The sequence below is a fragment of the Osmerus eperlanus genome, chromosome 11 (genome assembly GCF_963692335.1).
Source record: "Osmerus eperlanus chromosome 11, fOsmEpe2.1, whole genome shotgun sequence".
In the NCBI taxonomy this organism is placed as follows: Eukaryota; Metazoa; Chordata; class Actinopteri; order Osmeriformes; family Osmeridae; genus Osmerus; species Osmerus eperlanus.
This window is the reverse complement of record NC_085028.1, coordinates 8,533,127-8,560,293: the sequence shown is the minus strand read 5'-3', so window position 1 is coordinate 8,560,293 and position 27,167 is coordinate 8,533,127. Positions and strand designations below refer to the sequence as shown.

The following is a 27,167-nucleotide window of genomic DNA, read 5'->3' as shown; positions in this document are numbered from 1 at the left end:
TTGTACGACTTACCCGTTCACTCCCTCCATATCTAAAATATTTGTCTGAATTAAATTAAATATGTGTCAGCTACTAACCTAATAAGCAAGCAGACACTGGAAACTGGAGAATAACACATTTATTGTACTGCATGGTATTATTACAACATCATTTTGTTATATAATATTGTATCCTTTGTTTAATACATTCTTCCATGTACCAGTTCGAGCCCAACTGGGATTGAGACATGTCTGAAGGATCACTGTCCTTACTAAATCTCCTCTTCACACATCTGTAGAGGCAGACACGGTCATATTTAACCAACAGCACCTACATCTAGGAAGAGCATAGCTGTGTTTTCAAACACAGCTATTTTTGTGAGACAAATTATAGTTGCAACTTGAAGCTGTTGCAGATGTAAAGACTAACCTGCTGCACAGGGGTAGATGTACTCTGTCTCAGCCTGGTCACCTAGGAGAAACACACCAGTTAGTTAGAGGATGGAATTAGACCAGACAGAGATTACTAAGCTAGTTGAGAGTTAGTAGACTAGTGAAAAATGATCAGACTAGTTCAGGGTAGATAGACTACTTAGGGTTAGTGAAGGATGACCAGTTCAGAGTAATCATGTGATATCTGAGAGTTGTTGTGGCAGAGTTACTTGGCTGATAATAATCATAGATCTGGACCACAGCTGGTTTCAGCTTCTGTACTGGAAGTTCCTGGATGATGTCCAGTGAGTGGTTAATGGGAGCTCCTGAAATCAACTGGTGGAGAGACAAGAAGGAATGAGTATTTGTGCTGGCTGTATTAATTCCATTGACAGCAACCTAAACACTGTTCTAAAGGGACATTTTCGAACCTCTCTGAGATACATGAGCACATGGTCATCTTTGGTCTCAACACGATCCACCAGAAGAGCCGTCTTCAGCTGTGAACACAAGCAGACAGCTGGTTATTCAGGTTAGAATGACAGGAGCGGTTTCCGAAAAGATTTGATGAACGTACAACCTTCGTTGGAATCTAAGAAACATTCGGACAAGAATTCACCTCGGTCAAAGACTGTGGATCCGGGACAAAACCAGAGAGCATTTTGAGATCCACTATGACCATATTTGTTGTTTGCTCCTTGCCACTATATCTGAGAAAGCAAAGACCAGAAGTTTTATAATATAAGTACACGCACACACTTGACTGCATACACTCAGTACTGAATAAATGGTACTGCATAGAAACAGTAATGGATACTACCCCCCCCCCCCCCCCCCACACACACACACACACACACAACCTGCTGTTCTCTAGCAAGACTACTGTTAATGCTTACAGGGACTGGAGCTTCAGGGAGAGTCGGGGCCTCAGAGCGTTGCTGCTGCAGTCTATTTCAGGGATCACCTGGATTTTGAGTGTCGAGTTGTCAGTGGGGGTGGGGACATTGTAGTGCACAGCCACCTGGGAAAAAGGAAACCGGAAGTCCGTCCATCAATCAAGTACTCAGTCACAGGCAAGAGAAGGAAAACATTGAATCAACAAGTAACTTCTTGAAAACAGGCTGGAGATGTTCCAGGAAAGGCTCCAAAAGCTCTTCTTTGCTCACCTGCACCGTAGCACAAGCAGTGCCCTTCACCTCAATGCTGTACTGTCCTGCCAGGGCCGGCAGCGCCTTCTCCTGGTAGAGCAGCTTGTTGTTCTGGTTGATGTCAAAGACCTGCACCTCTCCTCCAGGAGACTGCACTGACACTGAGCTGGAGCCCTCTGGACTGAACACCTTGGTAGAGTAGAGAGCCAGGGCCTGCAGTGCCACCACTGTGTCCTACCCACACACACACACACACATATGCTGACATGTCAATCATATCATGGCACCAGCCCAGCAAGGTGGTGTACCTGTGTGGAGGAAAGGGATGTAGTGTACCTGTGTGGAGGAAAGGGATGTAGTGTACCTGTGTGGAGGAAAGGGATGTAGTGTACCTGTGTGGAGGAAAGGGATGTAGTGTACCTGTGTGGAGGAAAGGGATGTAGTGTACCTGTGTGGAGGAAAGGGATGTAGTGTACCTGTGTGGAAGCGAAGCCTCCATAGGGGTTCTGCTGGCGTACCAACCACCTGACAATGCGTGAGGCATAGCCCAGGTCTGCTGTAGATACAGAGGGGGAGCTGAGGGAGGCCAGCAGTACATAGGAGCTGATCTCCACCGACAGAGAGGCAGAGGTGGTGGAGGAGGACTGGGACCAGTAGAGAAAGCCCCCTAAAGAAACCAAGAACACACACAGTGTTGTTAGTGTGAAGCAGCAGCTTGGCGAGGCGCTAGCCATCAGAGCAGGGCTTACCTTGGTGGGAAGCCACCTTGTCCAGGTGCTGCAAAAGCCGACTCCTTGTCTCCATGTCTCCAGCCAGACTGAAGGTGTAGGCCAGCAGAGCAGTAGTGTAGGTGTTGCTCACATCCGTGCTTCTCTTCCTCAGGTAGGACAGACTCTTGGCCACAAAAGGATCCTACCGGACCACATGGCACAGAAACATTTGAGAACTTATCGCTATGCCGAGATATCAGGAGATGCTGCTGACACAAGTACAATACACACTGCACACTGCATTCACAGGAGGCTTAGGATGCTCTTTAGAATACCCACTCACCGACACTGAGTTGTTGAGCTCCAGCAATGAAGCAGTGACGTAGGCAGTGAAAGTGACCTCATCACTTACTCCTCCCTGTAGATACAGCAGGATGGTTACGACATGTGCAGTGGCCTAGCATAGACTCAAAGATTATTTAGCTGCCTAAGATGGTCCACTATATTATCAGTCTATGGGAAAAAATATTCTAATTTTGTAAACTGTCAAACATAGTAATTATAACTGACATCAATGGATTCATTAGTTGGTACACAGTCCTACTTTTATAATTGGCAGTACATACATTTAATATAATTCGATTTCACATATGATGGGATAGCCTGAATACCTTCATTCTGTTGTTAAAAAGTTTTCCCATCTGCATGAAACTGCCGTCGGGTTCTTGACGATTTTCCAACCACAGCTTCGATATCTCAATAACTTGGGGATCAATATAGATGAAAGACTTGGCCCTGCCAAAGGCTCTCAAGACAAAAGCTGTCAGCCTGTAGACAGAGGGACACTGAGTCAGTCTTCACTCTACCTGCTCTGTCATGATGAAATACTGAGACTGTCCTCAACGTGGCCTGGCATCACGCAGTACTCACCATGTGTTCCCAGCACCTTGCCCAAATGTGCTGTACGCTCCGTCATAATGCTTGTAGTTCAGCTGTCGTTGGTAACCTGACAGTGGGGATAAAAACCTTAACAGTTATCATGGGGATCCACAACCTTTAGTAGAGTGAGATGATTTCTGTTCTGTACAGGAAAATATGGTACAGGACAAATGCAGAGTGGCCTCGTAGACATTGACGTTTAAAAGGATGCAGGGATGTATTGGACCTACTGTTAAAGGTGAAGGAGAGTCTAAACAGGTCACTATCAAACACTTCCAACAGAAAATGCACGCCAGCAGACAGTAGACAGGGTCAGTAGACAGACAGGGGGATGGTGGTAGAGAGTGGTTATGTCCTGACCGCTGGTAAGGAAGCCCTTGGCCTTGTCCAGGATGGCTGTCGTGAGCTGCTCGGTGTTCCTCAGGTACTCCAAGATGTAGATGTTGGGAGCCAGAAGAGCCATGTTCTGCTCCCCACAGCCATAGGGCATTCTCAGCAGTCCATCCAGGTTCTGCATGGCACGGCCCAGAATGTCTCCTGCACGGAAAAGCCCAGGTCACTGGTAAACTGGTCCTCCCACCAGGCAGCAATATAAAGAGGCTTCCAGACAACTGCTGGTCTTACCCAAGACTGAGAGGGAAGCTCTGGCAGATCCATCAATGACCTCCTCGGGGAGCTTGATGTCCACCTCCTCTTTCAAAGATTCTCCTGGAAGGGAAGAGACAGCAGGAATCAGTGTGGGAGACATCTGACCTGGGGGCTGAGGGACATGGAGATCAACAGTCAACACTGACCTGCTGGACACAGCAACCAGTTGTAGGTGTTTGTCTGCTCAGTTCCTTCAGCCTAGGAGAGACAGATGGGGGGGGGGGGGGGGGGGGTCAGAGAGAAAGAGACAGAGGGAGCAGTAGTGTGCGTTAATCCTTACCCGGTTAAAACAGTGATTCGTTGCGTGAGGTCTAATGACGACAGTCCTCTGACCTACCTTCACCAGGAGGCTGCGAGTCACCACATCGATGCGACCTCTCTCCGGTACACTCACAATCTCATTGTCGCAGCTAGCGTGAGACGCTACAGCCTCCGCACTCACAGACACATTCAAAGCCCCTGCACATACGCATGCACAAATGTTAGCATACATTCATACAGGTTGTGTAGAAGTATGTTGTGTATTTTATAAGCTGTTTGGAAGTTGGATGGAGCTTCATGTCTCACCCAGGACTAAGGGGGTCATAGTCCATCTGAAGGTATTGCGTCCGTTTGCACACAAACAGGAGGAGTACTCGACACCAGGGATGGGGGTCAGAGTGTAGTCTAGGGAGGGAGCTGGGTTCACAGAGACCTGTCAGAGAACAGCACTGGTTACAATACGTGGAAGATACAGGAAGCTGATACTGGCTCAACTGTGGAGAAAGAAACTTCTCAAACAGCAGTGACTGTATGATCCAGATCTACACTACTGAGAGACTCTAATAATCTGGGCATTTGGAGAAACAGCTAAACCGCTTGACATCAGCGTAGAACATCGCATCACAACACGTCCTGGAACAGTAAGGCACAGCACAGTACCATGATGCAGCTGGGCAGGTAGTTGAAGACAGTGGCCGTCAGCTCTAACAGCTCTCCCCGGATGATAGAGTAGGGCAGGCTGAGCTCCAGGAAGAAGGGCTGGAAGACATTGAGCTCCAGCGGGGGAGCCAGTCCCAAACCCTCCGAGGACAGGCAGAACACCTCTGTCTCCCATGTAGTAATGGTGTCTGGGACAGTGAGGGCTATGTCTTCTGAGCCAGACGCCCTGGACAAACACAGACAGACCGTGTCATTGTCATGTGACAACACCAGTGGTCATGGTTCTGCAGTGTGCGATGGGGGCAGTGTTGAGGCCTGGAGATACTTACCCCACCTCCACCAGGTCCCAGATCCACGTCTCAGGGAAGAAGGTGCGTACAGTCTGAATGGGAGGAGGTGTAGCAGCAGCACCCATTGGAACAACTACACTTCTTCCTGGACTTGCCATAGGCATGCCACGCTGAAGATGAGTGTTTTGTCTGTAGGACACCACTGGAACAAAAACACAACTGTCGTTGTCATGTCCATAGAAAAACATGCAAGGAATTCCTGTCGGTCACATTTCCCACTTCCACGTAAATAAATCCAGAATGACTACAGATAAATCTCACCATAACCGCGATGATAATCCCTTCCTTTGAATTTAAGGCAGAGCGGTAATCTCATGATCAAATTAGTTGCCATCTTCAACCCCAATTTCTAGAAGTGAAAATATTGTTATTCTTGTTGTCAGTGAAGCTTGTGCCCAGCATTGTTGCTCAAAGAAGCAGGATTTCAAGTTGAAAAGAAGCAACCTCAAAGGAACATAGTACCTGAAACACAGAATAAGCGTCCTCCTCCCGTTCTCTATAGCCGGGGTAAACATATCTCTTGGGTCGCACATGCAGACAGCCAGTCTGGTCCTCCAGCTCATAAGAAACGGCCTCTGCCTTGGTGAAAGGCAGCATCTGGAATATCTGGTGAGGAGCACAGAGGAGAAAGTACTCTCAAGCAACCAGGAACTCATCACCTGGACAGTTGTTGATTGTATGGTTATCAGGGATTTCTGTGCTTATGTTCATCAAAATCCGTCGATCAGCAATTGCCATATTATCTGTTGATGTATCCTATGTGTTCATTGCTGTCAGTGTTACTGCTCTACCTTGTCAACGTTCAGCCTCCCTTCAGGCTCCATGATGAGGACACTCTGGTCCACAGCACTGAGGCCACACAGGGAGCCTGGCTGGGCTGACAGCTGAAGGCTGCTCTCCTCTCCTGGGACTGCTCTGGACGGAGAGAACTGGAGCGACACCTGACACATACACATACACTTGTGATAAGATGTAAATTCTGGAGAAGGCAGGCCGGAAGGAGTCACGACAATTATAAAGAGGGTTGACTCGGTTTTATTAGCTCGACGTCGGATCATGCCACCAATCCACAACAGAGTGGCTAGCATGAGTGAAGACTCTCTCTTACAAGAGTGCTTAAATACAGTATCTGGACATGTTCAAACATAGAATGCACAGAATCGCTTCCTTAACGGGTCTTCAGTGGTCAGTACACTGATACACTAGAACGTTCAGCAGGTGAAGTGGTCGTTAATCACATAAGCCTTATTTGTACATGATTTTCCTCACTGTCTCCCCACTGTCTGGACTGCATGCTATATTCTGCTCAGAGGGAGCCTTGCTGTATGACCTCTTGACCTTACAGAGACACAAGCTGTACATGTATCCAGAAACTCTGCCTTACAACTTGTCACCTTGTCTTTATGTCAACTTCTATACATTTGTCAATATATCCTCTTTATGTGTATGTGTGTATGCATATATACATGCACATATACAGTATGTTTACTACTTCACCTTGTTATTGAAGCACTTCTGGGTGGGAAAGTCAATGCTGTTAGCAATGACGGACTCGCTGGGCAGCACAGCGTAGACTAGCACCTGGACCAAGGGAGCCATGTCTGGAGAGACGGCCATCTTGAAGGTCACCTCTCCATCAGACACTGCGGCATCAGAGTAGCTCACAATCACAACACTAGATATTCCTCCTCCTCACCAGGACTGTTCTGCACCTCCCACTCACTCACCAGGACCGTTCTGCACTTTTGCCTTCATGACTCCCTGCTGGATGATAGCCCCCCTTGCTAAAACCTGTAGCAGGGAGAAATAAACGCTGTGAAAACACACCCCGAAGAAGACTCAAGTGAAGGGGAGGGAGAGTTCTCGTTGGGGACGTCAGGGCAGGGACATTTTAACAGGGTCCCCATGTGTTTCCTGCTCAAACTCACGAGGTACATGAGATCCAAAGAGCCCCCTGCGACCGTCTCACCAACCACGGTGTACTGCACTTTGATCTGCTCTTCTTCCCCACAAGGCAGAGGATCGTCTTTCTTCTGGATGTCCAGAAAGCTGATTGTTTTACTCTCCGCAGGGATGGGTCGGATAACAGACAATGTGTGCTCTCCGTTCTCAAAATAAGGACTCCTGTATGTATTGAACTCACCCTGTGGTTTGGCATTTGCCTGTCAAACAGAAACAACATTATTGATACAGTACTTGCTCTTCAGGTAAGGCTGCATTTTAAATTAGGAAGACTTGCACTTACAATCAGTCTAATATCCTCTTTGGGACTGTTAGTAGTGTTGAGTGTGAACAACGCGATGCCATCTCTGTCAGTAGTCAAGTTGTGTAGGAGTCTTGGTGACCAACCCTGGCCCTCATAAAGGTAGACGGCCTGGTCAGCCATTGGTGTGTTGTTGAAGTGGACCACTTTAACCTGCAGGGGAAACATAATGTACCATGTTACTTCAGGTTGGGAGGCCAGAAATGTACTTGGATGTGTGCACTATTAATATAATATTTGAATTTACCTTCCCCTTCACAATTGTTCCATGCTCATAAATCTTTGGTGTTTCAATAAACGAGTACCTTCCTATCACATTGGAGAGGTTTATGCGTTTGTTTTGGAATTGTGACACACCTGTCAGGTAGCAGAATAATAGAAACAACATTTACAGTCAAATCAACTGGCTCTCTGCATATTTTAAAAGGTGGGGATGTTCCCTTCATATTCAGTGCTGTTGTCAGTTCTTACCTGTTCCCTCCTCCTCTGCCTTGACGCTGAGCAGGAGGTGTTGAGCCACTAGCTTCTCGCCTGCCTTGGTAAAGATTGCCATATTGAAGACCAAAGAGGCACAGCCGGTCTTGTCAAACTAGAGGAAACAGCCCAACACACAGAGTTTGTGTCTGCAGCATGTCTGAGATGTTTGAGCTGTGTTGCGACAGAGCTACTCTGGTACATTCGCCTGTACAGCTGACATGGTACAGGCATACACACCTGTACAGCTGACATGATACAGGTACACACACCTGTACAGCTGACATGGTACAGGTACACACACCTCTACAGCTGACATGGTACTGGTAAACACACCTGTACAGCTGACATGGTACAGGTACACACACCTGTACAGCTGACATGGTACAGGTACACACACCTGTACAGCTGACATGGTACAGGTATACACACTTGTACAGCTGACATGGTACAGGTACACACACCTGTACAGCTGACATGGTACAGGTATACACACCTGTAGGGTCTCTTTGTGGCAGGGAGCTGTGAACTCTGGAACCCCTTCAGGGTTGTCTGGAGTAATGAGCTTGGGGACATAGTGGTGTCGTTCCAGTGGCCTACAGAGCTCCACCTCTGCTGTGCCAGGAACAGGCTGGCCATAGGTGTACCTGACAGGAGAAAACACTGCACTGAAACTTGCACACATCTGAGGTGAAATCATTCTAACAGCTGGTTAAAAACATTTGTCAACCAGGCCCAAAAGGTGGACATCAGAATACTGTGTTCATGAAGAATACTATTCTATTCACTGGTACTGTTAAATTAAATGTGTGTTATGCAGTCCCTGATGGAATAATTGATAAATGGTAAGTCGAAGGACTTACATGGCACATAGTTTAACTTTGAATTCTTCTTGAACAATGCTGACCTCCTCTTCCATCGTTAGTTTAATGTCGAACTTTGGCAAAACTGAACAGAGACACAAGTGGGTATAAATACATGACCAGGAAGGGAGGAAACCTGGGTCTTCTACATTTGAACCCACACATCAGCCACTTTCCCTCATATCATTTTGGTTTAAGAACTTATGGAAACCTTAGTACTGGAACCGAATCAACAACCGCTTAGGAAGGCACCGGCATTAAAGTGACGCAAGTGTAGAAAAAAAGCTATTTACCATAATGCTCTACTTTGAAGCTATGATAGACTTTATTTTCACCAGTAGACACAACGATGGAGTAACTTCCTTTGGGCGCCTCAGAGCTCAAGGGGTGAGAAAGCTGCAGTATTTTGCCATTGGATGTGGTGTTGACCCACTGTCCAATCCTGTTGCTATTCACATCCTGTTTGAGTGTTGAACAGTTAATGTTGGAACAGTTAGTAAAAGTGAATAGGTTATGATATGTTAAATGGTATAACCATGTCTATATAATGGTTGTAGTGGCAATTTTTTTTATCCTTGAACCCCTATTTACTATTGTTTCAACCATTGAGTCAGACTCAGACTCAATGTCAACCTTCTTCCTTTTGAACTTAAATGCGGCTCTTACAACGGTAATGACATGTTGTTTGGACATGGATGTTGGGTGCCCTTTATTATGACTATTGATGAGTGAATACATGCTTACTAAACATGATAAAACATTTAAAAAAAACTTTGTTTAAAACAATTTTCTAAATTACAACAACAAACAATTACCTGACACCACATTTCTTCTGTTTATTTAATATATGGATAATATACATGGAAAATATTTATAATGCAAGAAAATATCGATTGAACAACAGATGATGGTCTTACCTGCAGCTCTACAATGTCATACTGTGAAAGACAAACACAAACAACATGTTTTTTTTAATCACCATAGAATCAAAAAGGACACATTTTCATATATTTAACTGTTGACTACTCAGCTATTTCTATGACTGCCCTGCACTCATTTTTTAAATTTCCACTGAACATGACAAGAGCTCAGGAGGTTATCTAGGGGGTGATGTGACCTGGTCATATGGTCAAGAACAGAGCGATAAACTCCTTAGAGTCCATGATGCTTCTTCACAACATCAGCCCCACACAGGTTTCCATAGAGCAGATCCACTGTACTCTAGCCCTGAGGGTCACACTAAGAGCTTAAACTCTCTATTGTTTGTGTCATGCCATGGAGGGAGGCCACATCTACATGGCTGCATGTGGGACACTGCAGGCAGTGGTGCCATCACCAGTGTAAACAGTATGGACAAACTTTTTTGCCAGGGACAATATGGTGTATGCATTAGATAAAAGACTCAAAAGTAGTATTGCCAATCCAATTAGGTGTGGACTATTGACAATAGTCCTTACAGGGTCCTCTGATTGATATTGATCACGTATCAGACATGCTAGGCTAGAGATTAGGAAATCTAATTGAGAGGTCATACAAATACAGGGGTCAAGTTTTTAAATCCTTACCAGTTGGTTGGCAGGTCTGAAGCTGGTGTCCAGGCTGACAACTCTGAAATGAACTTCAGAGAAGCACAGAATCTTCAAAAGATACATACCATCTTTAACCGCAATGAACAAATTCTATTGTGTATAAACAAAGTGTTTACATTTGAGTCTGTAGTATGACCTCACAAATCGTATGCATGTTTTTCATGTCCATGTGCTTTGGGAGAAATATTGGTATTGTGACCAATAAATACTTTAAGCATGAAAGCAGAGTTGTCAGGTTAGGGATACCATTTGAAAATAGGAAATCTATAAGAAAAGCATTACAACAAAAGGGTGGGACAGGGGTCACTGGCTCCTGGGCCATTTCTGTGGAATATCCCCAGTCTACCACTATTGCTCAATTCCAAAGCACTCAAAAATTACATGTTTGTACATTTTACATAATCATTTTACATGAACTGAATCTATGAACTGCCTATCACACTTTATTAATGAAACCACACAACAATGTTTTACTATGTTATTTGTGAGATCAGGTTAGATTTTCTGGTTTTGTTTATACATGGATGTAAGAGTCACAATAAGAGCTTATCACCTTTCTGTCCTGGCTTGTAAATCGGTTTATCCGTCTGGACAAATGTCATGGAACTGGAAGGTCTAATCATGACTTTGCGTAGCTCTGTTGAGGAAAAGGTGTCACCTCGAACCTCCACTTTGATATTCTGAACCATGTCTTTCTGCACTTGAGGAACCTATGAAGGAAGAAGAAAGACAGAGAACTGCTCAGAACCATTCCATTTCACCAGGAGCTGTGGAACAGCCTTCTTCAGACCGTGATTCTGATACTAAACATGGCCCTGAGGTGGAGCTGTAGAAGCAGAATGATCCAGAGAGGCTGAGCTCCAGGGAGGGCAGCAGGGCTGATGCTCCCACGCTGGACTGACCTGGAACTGAAAGCAGCGGTGGAACTCCTTGTCCGAAGTCTCCTGGAAGAGCTTGAGGTTCTCTCCCTGAGACTGCAGGGAGATGGTCATGACCAGAGTCTCATTGGGCTGCAGGAGACTGGTGCACAGCTTAGCCTCAGAGCCTGCTGGGAGGATGGCAGGGATGGCCACCATGTAAGCCCTACAAGGACACACACATACATACACACACTGTAGACTGTTTGTTGAATACTATATGGAGATGTAGGACAAATGGTTATGTTATGCTGAGCATTACAGAGAAGGGATACTCACGGCGTTGGAGCTTCCTGGCTGACACACATGCTGAGGAGAGAGGCTAGCAGCATCCACCTCCACACTTCAACCTTGATGAGATCCATAACTGAACCAGCCATGTGAGACGCCACAACTGCTACTCAGCTTGAAGGAACCAGCACATATATTTATGTGAGCTGTTAATTAATCATTCACAGCCTGGCGTCAATACCTGGAACATGCAGCAAACTGAACTGTCATATCGACCACTATCATGAACTCTGAGATCAGTGCAGATAGCGTGGTTCGTACTGCGTTGTGTATAATGGGGACACTGACAAAACTGGAGTTTTACTTTTCGGATTTGTCCTCTTCGAAAAGACACAATAGCCCACTAAATGTTACAGCTCTCACACCTCGCTCACAGTTGATGCTGTGACAACCAATGACAATACAATATGTTTAGCGTGAGCACAGGGCAACTTATTCAAACACAGTCCCCAACGCCTACAGACCACAATAGATGCCCTAGTAAACACACTCCATAAACCTGTACAGTTGCAATGCAGAGCATCAAAGCTCTTTAATGTGCATTTTGATGTTAGGAGAACAACATCCCACTGCTGCTCACAGGCTGCTGTCATGTGTAGGATTAGGAGCTTGTTCTGTGAATAGAGAGCTCAAGTGTAAAGTGGCATTTTCTAAACTACTTTGAAGTGCTTTTCAAAACCGTGGCGATAATCTTAATTTCTTGATAACCTAAAATGTCAGTAATGAGAACCACACACACTCTCACCTCAACCTCAAATTACTCTCTCATCTCCCTACCCTCACCCATCTCCTCTCACGCACTCACCTGCCTAACCCCCTCACCCATCTCCCTAACCTCACCCCCTGCTACTGGAGTGACTGAATGACAGTAATGTTACTGTGTGGGTGTTGGTAGGTGTGTGGGTGTGTGTTTGATTTTGTGTGTCATGCATACAATACGTTAGGTTCCTGGGCTGCATCTGATTGGCTCCGGCAGAGTGGGGACAGAGAGATTCCAAGGCTGCATGTTTGTTTCTGATACTGCGGGTAAAAGAATCAATATTGACATACATTCGTTTTTTTCTTTTACTTTTTATATTTCAATGTTGTCAATGTGAGTCAATGTTCACATATATTTGTAAGTGATTCATGAGTCAGCAGCAGCCCTGCTTTTCTTCCTGGAGTTCAGGCTCACTGGATCATTCTGCCTCTCCACAGCTCCACCTCAGGACCATCTTTAGGGCTGTATCAGTGTCACGGTCTGAAGAGGGGGATTTGCCACCACTTCTGGTCAAATGTATTGGTTCTTAGTAGTCTTTTTGACGATCTCCTTCCTTCACAGCCTACAGAAGTGAACTAGAATATGATTAGAACTGACATCATGACCAATCAGTGTCATCCTAGGGTTTAAATCCACCGTTGGAAACACAAGCTCAGTACAGTTTCAGTGCCATCTTTAAGTTTCTTTCTCTGTCTCTCCGCAGTGCATTGATGTAGGAACCTGGTATGTAAGCACTCCCAGAGGAAGACCTTCCGGCAGAGGTTTTAGTTTTTACTATCAGTGTGTATGTGTTTGTATGTATCACCAGTTTCACCATACTGTTACTCAAGTAGTCAATAGGTAAAATCTTTAGGACTGCACGTTAGCCTGCACGTTAGCCTGTCTGCTCTGTTTGATCAGACAACACAGTGTCCCCAGTGTGACCCTCAGGGCAAAAGTTCAGTGTAGCTGTTCTGAGGAAAGCTTTTTTTCTAAAAACAAAAGAAGGTAAATGGGTGTTGGGACACAGCTTGAGACACAGGTCTGCCAGTTCAGTGCATTTGCCTTGGCATAAACCTGAATCTTAGGCAGGGTTGCCAAGTTCCTTGAGTAAACCCTTACATCAAGTTGTGTGCATTCACTCAGACTGTACAGGACTGTTTCCTCAGAATACAAAAAAACGCAAACTAGGGGTTTACTATAAACCTGGCAACCTGAGCCACAGCCCGTTGTATTGCCATTCGAGAATACAAAAACTGAGCTATTTTTCTGGTATAATTTAATAATCTGGTATATATTTATAGTAACATTCACTTGCTTACTGGTGTTTCTTGTTATTGTTGCTCCAGCTGTCAGTGTCAAATCGCGGCCTCGCATTCCGGAAGTGACGCCACGAATCAAAACACGGAAATGTTAAAGACATCTCTTGCTAATATATTTGCAATATAATAAAAAAATAAAAATAAAACATCTCTTATTCCTTTTAGATATTGTATCACGAACAAATTTAGAAAATTACATTTGAAAATATTGCATAATATATTCAATATTCATGCCTGTTGATGATTTTTGAAGCTTTTGTAAAACAGAACAATAATCGTAAACCCATCTTTTTTATGGTTGTTCATTTTGGATTACATTCTGGAAAAGTTTTTAAAATTATAGGGTATCTAAAACGACGCATACAATCTCACTTGAAGGGAAAAATATTATTACTTATTTGGAATGTACAGATAGCAATTTGTGTAATATTGTAAACCTCTTTATCTTATTAGGTAAGTTCCATATTCACAAAGAAACATTTTCCAAATCGACCCCATTGAATTCCGAATTGAAACTGACATGTACTTTGAGTCCCTTAAATTGGTAACAAATAAGAAAGGTATTTTAATAACTGATATCTACTCAAAATGATTTGATTAAGAACTCCTGCTGTCAATATCTTTAAGGAATTTTGTAAGCCGGTCAACTTGTTACTTATCTTTATTTTATTTGTTTACATTTTCATGTTTACGAAATGTGATGAGTGAATATTTGTAAATTGAATTCTAAATAATAATATATATAAAAAATACATCTCTCTGCAGCACACAAAACTATTGATTGTACGACTTACCCGTTCACTTCCTCCATATCTAAAATATTTGTCTGAATAACATTAACTCTGTGTCAGCTACTAATCTATTAAGCAAGCAGACACTGGAAACTGTGGAATAACACATTTATTGTACTGCATGGTATTATTACATTATTATATTTTTATATAATAATAGTATTATCTTTTGTATAATACATTCTTCCGTGTACCAGTTGGAGCCCAACTGGGATTGAGACATGTCTGAAGGATCACTGTCCTTACTAAATCTCCTCTTCACACATCTGTAGAGGCAGACACAGTCATATTTAACCAACAGCACCTACATCTAGGAAGAGCATAGCTGTGTTTTCTATGAGACAAATTATAGTTGCAACTTGAAGCTGTTGCAGATGTAAAGACTAACCTGCTGCACAGGGGTAGATGTACTCTGTCTCAGCCTGGTCACCTAGGAGAAACACACCAGTTAGTTAGAGGATGGAATTAGACCAGACAGAGATTACTAAGCTAGTTGAGAGTTAGTAGACTAGTGAAAAATGATCAGACTAGTTCAGGGTAGATAGACTACTTAGGGTTAGTGAAGGATGACCAGTTCAGAGTAATCATGTAATATCTGAGAGTTGTTGCGGTAGAGTTACTTGGCTGATAATAATCGTAGATCTGGACCACAGCTGGTTTCAGCTTCTGTACTGGAAGTTCCTGGATGATGTCCAGTGAGTGGTTAATGGGAGCTCCTGAAATCAACTGGTGGAGAGACAAGACAAGAAGGAATGAGTATTTGTGCTGGGTGTATTAATTCCATTGACAGCAACCTAAACACTGTTCTAAAGGGACATATTCGAACCTCTCTGAGATACATGAGGACATGGTCATCTTTGGTCTCAACACGATCCACCAGAAGAGCCGTCTTCAGCTGTGAACACAAGCAGACAGCTGGTTATTCAGGTTAGAACGACAGGAGCGGTTTCCGAAAAGATTTGATGAACGTACAACCTTCTTTGGAATCTAAGAAACATTCGGACAAGAATTCACCTCGGTCAAAGACTGTGGATCCGGGACAAAACCAGAGAGCATTTTGAGATCCACTATGACCATATTTGTTGTTTGCTCCTTGCCACTATATCTGAGAAAGCAAAGACCAGAAGTTTTATAATATAAGTACACGCACACACTTGACTGCATACACTCAGTACTGAATAAATGGTACTGCATAGAGACAGTAATGGATACTGCACAGCCAAGCTGCTGTTCTCTAGCAAGACTACTGTTGATGCTTACAGGGACTGGAGCTTCAGGGAGAGTCGGGGCCTCAGAGCGTTGCTGCTGCAGTCTATTTCAGGGATCACCTGGATTTTGAGTGTCGAGTTGTCAGTGGGGGTGGGGACATTGTAGTGCACAGCCACCTGGGAAAAAGGAAACCGGAAGTCCGTCCATCAATCAAGTACTCAGTCACAGGCAAGAGAAGGAAAACATTGAATCAACAAGTAACTTCTTGAAAACAGGCTGGAGATGTTCCAGGAAAGGCTCCAAAAGCTCTTCTTTGCTCACCTGCACCGTAGCACAAGCAGTGCCCTTCACCTCAATGCTGTACTGTCCTGCCAGGGCCGGCAGCGCCTTCTCCTGGTAGAGCAGCTTGTTGTTCTGGTTGATGTCAAAGACCTGCACCTCTCCTCCAGGAGACTGCACTGACACTGAGCTGGAGCCCTCTGGACTGAACACCTTGGTAGAGTAGAGAGCCAGGGCCTGCAGTGCCACCACTGTGTCCTACCCACACACACACACACACACACACACACACACACACACACACACACACACACACACACACACACATATGCTGACATGTCAATCATATCATGGCACCAGCCCAGCAAGGTGGTGTACCTGTGTGGAGGAAAGGGATGTAGTGTACCTGTGTGGAGGAAAGGGATGTAGTGTACCTGTGTGGAGGAAAGGGATGTAGTGTACCTGTGTGGAGGAAAGGGATGTAGTGTACCTGTGTGGAGGAAAGGGATGTAGTGTACCTGTGTGGAGGAAAGGGATGTAGTGTACCTGTGTGGAGGAAAGGGATGTAGTGTACCTGTGTGGAAGCGAAGCCTCCATAGGGGTTCTGCTGGCGTACCAACCACCTGACAATGCGTGAGGCATAGCCCAGGTCTGCTGTAGATACAGAGGGGGAGCTGAGGGAGGCCAGCAGTACATAGGAGCTGATCTCCACCGACAGAGAGGCAGAGGTGGTGGAGGAGGACTGGGACCAGTAGAGAAAGCCCCCTAAAGAAACCAAGAACACACACAGTGTTGTTAGTGTGAAGCAGCAGCTTGGCGAGGCGCTAGCCATCAGAGCAGGGCTTACCTTGGTGGGAAGCCACCTTGTCCAGGTGCTGCAAAAGCCGACTCCTTGTCTCCATGTCTCCAGCCAGACTGAAGGTGTAGGCCAGCAGAGCAGTAGTGTAGGTGTTGCTCACATCCGTGCTTCTCTTCCTCAGGTAGGACAGACTCTTGGCCACAAAAGGATCCTACCGGACCACATGGCACAGAAACATTTGAGAACTTATCGCAATGCCGTGATATCAGGAGATGCTGCTGACACAAGTACAATACACACTGCACACTGCATTCACAGGAGGCTTAGGATGCTCTTTAGAATACCCACTCACCGACACTGAGTTGTTGAGCTCCAGCAATGAAGCAGTGACGTAGGCAGTGAAAGTGACCTCATCACTTACTCCTCCCTGTAGATACAGCAGGATGGTTACGACATGTGCAGTGGCCTAGCATAGACTCAAAGATTATTTAGCTGCCTAAGATGGTCCACTATATTATCAGTCTATGGGAAAAAATATTCTAATTTTGTAAACTGTCAAACATAGTAATTATAACTGACTTCAATGGATTCATTAGTTGGTACAAAGTCCTACTTTTATAATTGGCAGTACATACATTTAATATAATTCGATTTCACATATGATGGGATAGCCTGAATACCTTCATTCTGTTGTTAAAAAGTTTTCCCATCCGCATGAAACTGCCGTCGGGTTCTTGACGATTTTCCAACCACAGTTTCGATATCTCAATAACTTGGGGATCAATATAGATGAAAGACTTGGCCCTGCCAAAGGCTCTCAAGACAAAAGCTGTCAGCCTGTAGACAGAGGGACACTGAGTCAGTCTTCACTCTACCTGCTCTGTCATGATGAAATACTGAGACTGTCCTCAACGTGGCCTGGCATCACGCAGTACTCACCATGTGTTCCCAGCACCTTGCCCAAATGTGCTGTACGCTCCGTCATAATGCTTGTAGTTCAGCTGTCGTTGGTAACCTGACAGTGGGGATAAAAACCTTAACAGTTATCATGGGGATCCACAACCTTTAGTAGAGTGAGATGATTTCTGTTCTGTACAGGAAAATATGGTACAGGACAAATGCAGAGTGGCCTCGTAGACATTGACGTTTAAAAGGATGCAGGGATGTATTGGACCTACTGTTAAAGGTGAAGGAGAGTCTAAACAGGTCACTATCAAACACTTCCAACAGAAAATGCACGCCAGCAGACAGTAGACAGGGTCAGTAGACAGACAGGGGGATGGTGGTAGAGAGTGGTTATGTCCTGACCGCTGGTAAGGAAGCCCTTGGCCTTGTCCAGGATGGCTGTCGTGAGCTGCTCGGTGTTCCTCAGGTACTCCAAGATGTAGATGTTGGGAGCCAGAAGAGCCATGTTCTGCTCCCCACAGCCATAGGGCATTCTCAGCAGTCCATCCAGGTTCTGCATGGCACGGCCCAGAATGTCTCCTGCACGGAAAAGCCCAGGTCACTGGTAAACTGGTCCTCCCACCAGGCAGCAATATAAAGAGGCTTCCAGACAACTGATGGTCTTACCCAAGACTGAGAGGGAAGCTCTGGCAGATCCATCAATGACCTCCTCGGGGAGCTTGATGTCCACCTCCTCTTTCAAAGATTCTCCTGGAAGGGAAGAGACAGCAGGAATCAGTGTGGGAGACATCTGACCTGGGGGCTGAGGGACATGGAGATCAACAGTCAACACTGACCTGCTGGACACAGCAACCAGTTGTAGGTGTTTGTCTGCTCAGTTCCTTCAGCCTAGGAGAGACAGATGGGGGGGGGGGGGGTCAGAGAGAAAGAGACAGAGGGAGCAGTAGTGTGCGTTAATCCTTTCCCGGTTAAAACAGTGATTCGTTGCGTGAGGTCTAATGACGACAGTCCTCTGACCTACCTTCACCAGGAGGCTGCGAGTCACCACATCGATGCGACCTCTCTCCGGTACACTCACAATCTCATTGTCGCAGCTAGCGTGAGACGCTACAGCCTCCGCACTCACAGACACGTTCAAAGCCCCTGCTCATACGCATGCACAAATGTTAGCATATCTTCATGCAGGTTGTGTAGAAGTATGTTGTGTATTTTATAAGCTATTTGGAAGTTGGATGGAGCTTCATGTCTCACCCAGGACTAAGGGGGTCATAGTCCATCTGAAGGTATTGCGTCCGTTTGCACACAAACAGGAGGAGTACTCGACACCAGTGATGGGGGTCAGAGTGTAGTCTAGGGAGGGAGCTGGGTTCACAGAGACCTGTCAGAGAACAGCACTGGTTACAATACGTGGAAGATACAGGAAGCTGATACTGGCTCAACTGTGGAGAAAGAAACTTCTCAAACAGCAGTGACTGTGTGATCCAGATCTACGCTACTGAGAGACTCTAATAATCTGGGCATTTGGAGAAACAGCTAAACCGCTTGACATCAGCGTAGAACATCGCATCACAACACATCCTGGAACAGTAAGGCACAGCACAGTACCATGATGCAGCTGGGCAGGTAGTTGAAGACAGTGGCCGTCAGCTCTAACAGCTCTCCCCGGATGATAGAGTAGGGCAGGCTGAGCTCCAGGAAGAAGGGCTGGAAGACATTGAGCTCCAGCGGGGGAGCCAGTCCTAAACCCTCCGAGGACAGGCAGAACACCTCTGTCTCCCATGTAGTAATGGTGTCTGGGACAGTGAGGGCTACGTCTTCTGAGCCAGACGCCCTGGACAAACACAGACAGACCGTGTCATTGTCATGTGACAACACCAGTGGTCATGGTTCTGCAGTGTGCGATGGGGGCAGTGTTGAGGCCTGGAGATACTTACCCCACCTCCACCAGGTCCCAGATCCACGTCTCAGGGAAGAAGGTGCGTACAGTCTGAATGGGAGGAGGTGTAGCAGCAGCACCCATTGGAACAACTACACTTCTTCCTGGACTTGCCATAGGCATGCCACGCTGAAGATGAGTGTTTTGTCTGTAGGACACCACTGGAACAAAAACACAACTGTCGTTGTCATGTCCATAGAAAAACATGCAAGGAATTCCTGTCGGTCACATTTCCCACTTCCACGTAAATAAATCCAGAATGACTACAGATAAATCTCACCATAACCGCGATGATAATCCCTTCCTTTGAATTTAAGGCAGAGCGGTAATCTCATGATCAAATTAGTTGCCATCTTCAACCCCAATTTCTAGAAGTGAAAATATTGTTATTCTTGTTGTCAGTGAAGCTTGTGCCCAGCATTGTTGCTCAAAGAAGCAGGATTTCAAGTTGAAAAGAAGCAACCTCAAAGGAACATAGTACCTGAAACACAGAATAAGCGTCCTCCTCCCGTTCTCTATAGCCGGGGTAAACATATCTCTTGGGTCGCACATGCAGACAGCCAGTCTGGTCCTCCAGCTCATAAGAAACGGCCTCTGCCTTGGTGAAAGGCAGCATCTGGAATATCTGGTGAGGAGCACAGAGGAGAAAGTACTCTCAAGCAACCAGGAACTCATCACCTGGACAGTTGTTGATTGTATGGTTATCAGGGATTTCTGTGCTTATGTTCATCAAAATCCGTCGATCAGCAATTGCCATATTATCTGTTGATGTATCCTATGTGTTCATTGCTGTCAGTGTTACTGCTCTACCTTGTCAACGTTCAGCCTCCCTTCAGGCTCCATGATGAGGACACTCTGGTCCACAGCACTGAGGCCACACAGGGAGCCTGGCTGGGCTGACAGCTGAAGGCTGCTCTCCTCTCCTGGGACTGCTCTGGACGGAGAGAACTGGAGCGACACCTGACACATACACATACACTTGTGATAAGATGTAAATTCTGGAGAAGGCAGGCCGGAAGGAGTCACGACAATTATAAAGAGGGTTGACTCGGTTTTATTAGCTCGACGTCGGATCATGCCACCAATCCACAACAGAGTGGCTAGCATGAGTGAAGACTCTCTCTTACAAGAGTGCTTAAATACAGTATCTGGACATGTTCAAACATAGAATGCACAGAATCGCTTCCTTAACGGGTCTTCAGTGGTCAGTACACTGATACACTAGAACGTTCAGCAGGTGAAGTGGTCGTTAATCACATAAGCCTTATTTGTACATGATTTTCCTCACTGTCTCCCCACTGTCTGGACTGCATGCTATATTCTGCTCAGAGGGAGCCTTGCTGTATGACCTCTTGACCTTACAGAGACACAAGCTGTACATGTATCCAGAAACTCTGCCTTACAACTTGTCACCTTGTCTTTATGTCAACTTCTATACATTTGTCAATATATCCTCTTTATGTGTATGTGTGTATGCATATATACATGCACATATACAGTATGTTTACTACTTCACCTTGTTATTGAAGCACTTCTGGGTGGGAAAGTCAATGCTGTTAGCAATGACGGACTCGCTGGGCAGCACAGCGTAGACTAGCACCTGGACCAAGGGAGCCATGTCTGGAGAGACGGCCATCTTGAAGGTCACCTCTCCATCAGACACTGCGGCATCAGAGTAGCTCACAATCACAACACTAGATATTCCTCCTCCTCACCAGGACTGTTCTGCACCTCCCACTCACTCACCAGGACCGTTCTGCACTTTTGCCTTCATGACTCCCTGCTGGATGATAGCCCCCCTTGCTAAAACCTGTAGCAGGGAGAAATAAACGCTGTGAAAACACACCCCGAAGAAGACTCAAGTGAAGGGGAGGGAGAGTTCTCGTTGGGGACGTCAGGGCAGGGACATTTTAACAGGGTCCCCATGTGTTTCCTGCTCAAACTCACGAGGTACATGAGATCCAAAGAGCCCCCTGCGACCGTCTCACCAACCACGGTGTACTGCACTTTGATCTGCTCTTCTTCCCCACAAGGCAGAGGATCGTCTTTCTTCTGGATGTCCAGAAAGCTGATTGTTTTACTCTCCGCAGGGATGGGTCGGATAACAGACAATGTGTGCTCTCCGTTCTCAAAATAAGGACTCCTGTATGTATTGAACTCACCCTGTGGTTTGGCATTTGCCTGTCAAACAGAAACAACATTATTGATACAGTACTTGCTCTTCAGGTAAGGCTGCATTTTAAATTAGGAAGACTTGCACTTACAATCAGTCTAATATCCTCTTTGGGACTGTTAGTAGTGTTGAGTGTGAACAACGCGATGCCATCTCTGTCAGTAGTCAAGTTGTGTAGGAGTCTTGGTGACCAACCCTGGCCCTCATAAAGGTAGACGGCCTGGTCAGCCATTGGTGTGTTGTTGAAGTGGACCACTTTAACCTGCAGGGGAAACATAATGTACCATGTTACTTCAGGTTGGGAGGCCAGAAATGTACTTGGATGTGTGCACTATTAATATAATATTTGAATTTACCTTCCCCTTCACAATTGTTCCATGCTCATAAATCTTTGGTGTTTCAATAAACGAGTACCTTCCTATCACATTGGAGAGGTTTATGCGTTTGTTTTGGAATTGTGACACACCTGTCAGGTAGCAGAATAATAGAAACAACATTTACAGTCAAATCAACTGGCTCTCTGCATATTTTAAAAGGTGGGGATGTTCCCTTCATATTCAGTGCTGTTGTCAGTTCTTACCTGTTCCCTCCTCCTCTGCCTTGACGCTGAGCAGGAGGTGTTGAGCCACTAGCTTCTCGCCTGCCTTGGTAAAGATTGCCATATTGAAGACCAAAGAGGCACAGCCGGTCTTGTCAAACTAGAGGAAACAGCCCAACACACAGAGTTTGTGTCTGCAGCATGTCTGAGATGTTTGAGCTGTGTTGCGACAGAGCTACTCTGGTACATTCGCCTGTACAGCTGACATGGTACAGGCATACACACCTGTACAGCTGACATGATACAGGTACACACACCTGTACAGCTGACATGGTACAGGTACACACACCTCTACAGCTGACATGGTACTGGTAAACACACCTGTACAGCTGACATGGTACAGGTACACACACCTGTACAGCTGACATGGTACAGGTACACACACCTGTACAGCTGACATGGTACAGGTATACACACTTGTACAGCTGACATGGTACAGGTACACACACCTGTACAGCTGACATGGTACAGGTATACACACCTGTAGGGTCTCTTTGTGGCAGGGAGCTGTGAACTCTGGAACCCCTTCAGGGTTGTCTGGAGTAATGAGCTTGGGGACATAGTGGTGTCGTTCCAGTGGCCTACAGAGCTCCACCTCTGCTGTGCCAGGAACAGGCTGGCCATAGGTGTACCTGACAGGAGAAAACACTGCACTGAAACTTGCACACATCTGAGGTGAAATCATTCTAACAGCTGGTTAAAAACATTTGTCAACCAGGCCCAAAAGGTGGACATCAGAATACTGTGTTCATGAAGAATACTATTCTATTCACTGGTACTGTTAAATTAAATGTGTGTTATGCAGTCCCTGATGGAATAATTGATAAATGGTAAGTCGAAGGACTTACATGGCACATAGTTTAACTTTGAATTCTTCTTGAACAATGCTGACCTCCTCTTCCATCGTTAGTTTAATGTCGAACTTTGGCAAAACTGAACAGAGACACAAGTGGGTATAAATACATGACCAGGAAGGGAGGAAACCTGGGTCTTCTACATTTGAACCCACACATCAGCCACTTTCCCTCATATCATTTTGGTTTAAGAACTTATGGAAACCTTAGTACTGGAACCGAATCAACAACCGCTTAGGAAGGCACCGGCATTAAAGTGACGCAAGTGTAGAAAAAAAGCTATTTACCATAATGCTCTACTTTGAAGCTATGATAGACTTTATTTTCACCAGTAGACACAACGATGGAGTAACTTCCTTTGGGCGCCTCAGAGCTCAAGGGGTGAGAAAGCTGCAGTATTTTGCCATTGGATGTGGTGTTGACCCACTGTCCAATCCTGTTGCTATTCACATCCTGTTTGAGTGTTGAACAGTTAATGTTGGAACAGTTAGTAAAAGTGAATAGGTTATGATATGTTAAATGGTATAACCATGTCTATATAATGGTTGTAGTGGCAATTTTTTTTATCCTTGAACCCCTATTTACTATTGTTTCAACCATTGAGTCAGACTCAGACTCAATGTCAACCTTCTTCCTTTTGAACTTAAATGCGGCTCTTACAACGGTAATGACATGTTGTTTGGACATGGATGTTGGGTGCCCTTTATTATGACTATTGATGAGTGAATACATGCTTACTAAACATGATAAAACATTTTAAAAAAACTTTGTTTAAAACAATTTTCTAAATTACAACAACAAACAATTACCTGACACCACATTTCTTCTGTTTATTTAATATATGGATAATATACATGGAAAATATTTATAATGCAAGAAAATATCGATTGAACAACAGATGATGGTCTTACCTGCAGCTCTACAATGTCATACTGTGAAAGACAAACACAAACAACATGTTTTTTTTAATCACCATAGAATCAAAAAGGACACATTTTCATATATTTAACTGTTGACTACTCAGCTATTTCTATGACTGCCCTGCACTCATTTTTTAAATTTCCACTGAACATGACAAGAGCTCAGGAGGTTATCTAGGGGGTGATGTGACCTGGTCATATGGTCAAGAACAGAGCGATAAACTCCTTAGAGTCCATGATGCTTCTTCACAACATCAGCCCCACACAGGTTTCCATAGAGCAGATCCACTGTACTCTAGCCCTGAGGGTCACACTAAGAGCTTAAACTCTCTATTGTTTGTGTCATGCCATGGAGGGAGGCCACATCTACATGGCTGCATGTGGGACACTGCAGGCAGTGGTGCCATCACCAGTGTAAACAGTATGGACAAACTTTTTTGCCAGGGACAATATGGTGTATGCATTAGATAAAAGACTCAAAAGTAGTATTGCCAATCCAATTAGGTGTGGACTATTGACAATAGTCCTTACAGGGTCCTCTGATTGATATTGATCACGTATCAGACATGCTAGGCTAGAGATTAGGAAATCTAATTGAGAGGTCATACAAATACAGGGGTCAAGTTTTTAAATCCTTACCAGTTGGTTGGCAGGTCTGAAGCTGGTGTCCAGGCTGACAACTCTGAAATGAACTTCAGAGAAGCACAGAATCTTCAAAAGATACATACCATCTTTAACCGCAATGAACAAATTCTATTGTGTATAAACAAAGTGTTTACATTTGAGTCTGTAGTATGACCTCACAAATCGTATGCATGTTTTTCATGTCCATGTGCTTTGGGAGAAATATTGGTATTGTGACCAATAAATACTTTAAGCATGAAAGCAGAGTTGTCAGGTTAGGGATACCATTTGAAAATAGGAAATCTATAAGAAAAGCATTACAACAAAAGGGTGGGACAGGGGTCACTGGCTCCTGGGCCATTTCTGTGGAATATCCCCAGTCTACCACTATTGCTCAATTCCAAAGCACTCAAAAATTACATGTTTGTACATTTTACATAATCATTTTACATGAACTGAATCTATGAACTGCCTATCACACTTTATTAATGAAACCACACAACAATGTTTTACTATGTTATTTGTGAGATCAGGTTAGATTTTCTGGTTTTGTTTATACATGGATGTAAGAGTCACAATAAGAGCTTATCACCTTTCTGTCCTGGCTTGTAAATCGGTTTATCCGTCTGGACAAATGTCATGGAACTGGAAGGTCTAATCATGACTTTGCGTAGCTCTGTTGAGGAAAAGGTGTCACCTCGAACCTCCACTTCGATATTCTGAACCATGTCTTTCTGCACTTAAGGAACCTATGAAGGAAGAAGAAAGACAGAGAACTGCTCAGAACCATTCCATTTCACCAGGAGCTGTGGAACAGCCTTCTTCAGACCGTGATTCTGATACTAAACATGGCCCTGAGGTGGAGCTGTAGAAGCAGAATGATCCAGAGAGGCTGAGCTCCAGGGAGGGCAGCAGGGCTGATGCTCCCACGCTGGACTGACCTGGAACTGAAAGCAGCGGTGGAACTCCTTGTCCGAAGTCTCCTGGAAGAGCTTGAGGTTCTCTCCCTGAGACTGCAGGGAGATGGTCATGACCAGAGTCTCATTGGGCTGCAGGAGACTGGTGCACAGCTTAGCCTCAGAGCCTGCTGGGAGGATGGCAGGGATGGCCACCATGTAAGCCCTACAAGGACACACACATACATACACACACTGTAGACTGTTTGTTGAATACTATATGGAGATGTAGGACAAATGGTTATGTTATGCTGAGCATTACAGAGAAGGGATACTCACGGCGTTGGAGCTTCCTGGCTGACACACATGCTGAGGAGAGAGGCTAGCAGCATCCACCTCCACACTTCAACCTTGATGAGATCCATAACTGAACCAGCCATGTGAGACGCCACAACTGCTACTCAGCTTGAAGGAACCAGCACATATATTTATGTGAGCTGTTAATTAATCATTCACAGCCTGGCGTCAATACCTGGAACATGCAGCAAACTGAACTGTCATATCGACCACTATCATGAACTCTGAGATCAGTGCAGATAGCGTGGTTCGTACTGCGTTGTGTATAATGGGGACACTGACAAAACTGGAGTTTTACTTTTCGGATTTGTCCTCTTCGAAAAGACACAATAGCCCACTAAATGTTACAGCTCTCACACCTCGCTCACAGTTGATGCTGTGACAACCAATGACAATACAATATGTTTAGCGTGAGCACAGGGCAACTTATTCAAACACAGTCCCCAACGCCTACAGACCACAATAGATGCCCTAGTAAACACACTCCATAAACCTGTACAGTTGCAATGCAGAGCATCAAAGCTCTTTAATGTGCATTTTGATGTTAGGAGAACAACATCCCACTGCTGCTCACAGGCTGCTGTCATGTGTAGGATTAGGAGCTTGTTCTGTGAATAGAGAGCTCAAGTGTAAAGTGGCATTTTCTAAACTACTTTGAAGTGCTTTTCAAAACCGTGGCGATAATCTTAATTTCTTGATAACCTAAAATGTCAGTAATGAGAACCACACACACTCTCACCTCAACCTCAAATTACTCTCTCATCTCCCTACCCTCACCCATCTCCTCTCACGCACTCACCTGCCTAACCCCCTCACCCATCTCCCTAACCTCACCCCCTGCTACTGGAGTGACTGAATGACAGTAATGTTACTGTGTGGGTGTTGGTAGGTGTGTGGGTGTGTGTTTGATTTTGTGTGTCATGCATACAATACGTTAGGTTCCTGGGCTGCATCTGATTGGCTCCGGCAGAGTGGGGACAGAGAGATTCCAAGGCTGCATGTTTGTTTCTGATACTGCGGGTAAAAGAATCAATATTGACATACATTCGTTTTTTTCTTTTACTTTTTATATTTCAATGTTGTCAATGTGAGTCAATGTTCACATATATTTGTAAGTGATTCATGAGTCAGCAGCAGCCCTGCTTTTCTTCCTGGAGTTCAGGCTCACTGGATCATTCTGCCTCTCCACAGCTCCACCTCAGGACCATCTTTAGGGCTGTATCAGTGTCACGGTCTGAAG

The 27,167-nt window shown here is 45.0% G+C and overlaps 2 protein-coding genes across 3 annotated transcripts; both read right to left on the bottom strand.

Annotated features, from left to right (window-relative positions):
• Positions 1-101: 101 nt before the first annotated feature.
• Positions 102-11,655, bottom strand: LOC134028877 (alpha-2-macroglobulin-like). 2 transcript variants are annotated; one of them, XM_062472760.1, is made up of 36 exons: positions 11,513-11,655; positions 11,219-11,399; positions 10,870-11,026; positions 10,293-10,345; positions 9,645-9,665; positions 9,021-9,186; positions 8,728-8,812; positions 8,361-8,511; positions 7,862-7,979; positions 7,638-7,747; positions 7,373-7,543; positions 7,056-7,289; positions 6,855-6,918; positions 6,625-6,770; positions 5,919-6,068; positions 5,590-5,733; positions 5,389-5,476; positions 5,107-5,269; positions 4,778-5,003; positions 4,424-4,550; positions 4,194-4,315; positions 4,003-4,054; positions 3,833-3,916; positions 3,569-3,745; positions 3,200-3,275; positions 2,941-3,097; positions 2,613-2,687; positions 2,309-2,471; positions 2,036-2,226; positions 1,578-1,793; positions 1,308-1,432; positions 1,031-1,121; positions 843-911; positions 642-747; positions 410-451; positions 102-272 (listed from the first exon to the last, which is right to left on the bottom strand). In XM_062472760.1, the coding sequence occupies exons 1-36, from the start codon at positions 11,611-11,613 to the stop codon at positions 265-267; spliced, it is 4,410 nt and encodes a 1,469-aa protein (XP_062328744.1). In that variant the 5' UTR covers positions 11,614-11,655; the 3' UTR covers positions 102-264. The 2 variants fall into 2 exon arrangements, with proteins under 2 accessions (XP_062328744.1, XP_062328743.1); XM_062472759.1 differs by lacking the exons at positions 102-272; positions 410-451 and having other exon boundaries at positions 490-747.
• Positions 11,656-14,500: 2,845 nt separating this feature from the next.
• Positions 14,501-26,046, bottom strand: LOC134028897 (alpha-2-macroglobulin-like). Its single transcript, XM_062472788.1, has 36 exons — positions 25,910-26,046; positions 25,616-25,796; positions 25,267-25,423; positions 24,690-24,742; positions 24,042-24,062; positions 23,418-23,583; positions 23,125-23,209; positions 22,758-22,908; positions 22,259-22,376; positions 22,035-22,144; positions 21,770-21,940; positions 21,453-21,686; positions 21,252-21,315; positions 21,022-21,167; positions 20,316-20,465; positions 19,987-20,130; positions 19,786-19,873; positions 19,504-19,666; positions 19,175-19,400; positions 18,821-18,947; positions 18,591-18,712; positions 18,406-18,457; positions 18,236-18,319; positions 17,972-18,148; positions 17,603-17,678; positions 17,344-17,500; positions 17,016-17,090; positions 16,712-16,874; positions 16,439-16,629; positions 15,907-16,122; positions 15,637-15,761; positions 15,391-15,481; positions 15,203-15,271; positions 14,997-15,102; positions 14,765-14,806; positions 14,501-14,642 (listed from the first exon to the last, which is right to left on the bottom strand). The coding sequence occupies exons 3-36, from the start codon at positions 25,400-25,402 to the stop codon at positions 14,635-14,637; spliced, it is 4,107 nt and encodes a 1,368-aa protein (XP_062328772.1). The 5' UTR covers positions 25,403-25,423; positions 25,616-25,796; positions 25,910-26,046; the 3' UTR covers positions 14,501-14,634.
• Positions 26,047-27,167: the final 1,121 nt, after the last annotated feature.

Coding starts and splice junctions, on each gene's coding strand:
- LOC134028877 (XM_062472759.1), bottom strand. CDS start 11,613: ATGGCTGGTTCAGTTATGGATCTCATCAAGGTTGAAGTGTGGAGGTGG. Junction 9,666..10,292: donor TCAGACCTGCCAACCAACTG/GTAAGGATTTAA, acceptor TGTCTTTCACAG/TATGACATTGTAGAGCTGCA. Junction 8,512..8,727: donor AAAGTTAAACTATGTGCCAT/GTAAGTCCTTCG, acceptor TTCTCCTGTCAG/GTACACCTATGGCCAGCCTG.
- LOC134028897 (XM_062472788.1), bottom strand. CDS start 25,402: ATGGTTCAGAATATCGAAGTGGAGGTTCGAGGTGACACCTTTTCCTCA. Junction 21,316..21,452: donor CTTTGGATCTCATGTACCTC/GTGAGTTTGAGC, acceptor TCCCTGCTACAG/GTTTTAGCAAGGGGGGCTAT. Junction 19,874..19,986: donor ACGCTTATTCTGTGTTTCAG/GTACTATGTTCC, acceptor TTTCACTTCTAG/AAATTGGGGTTGAAGATGGC.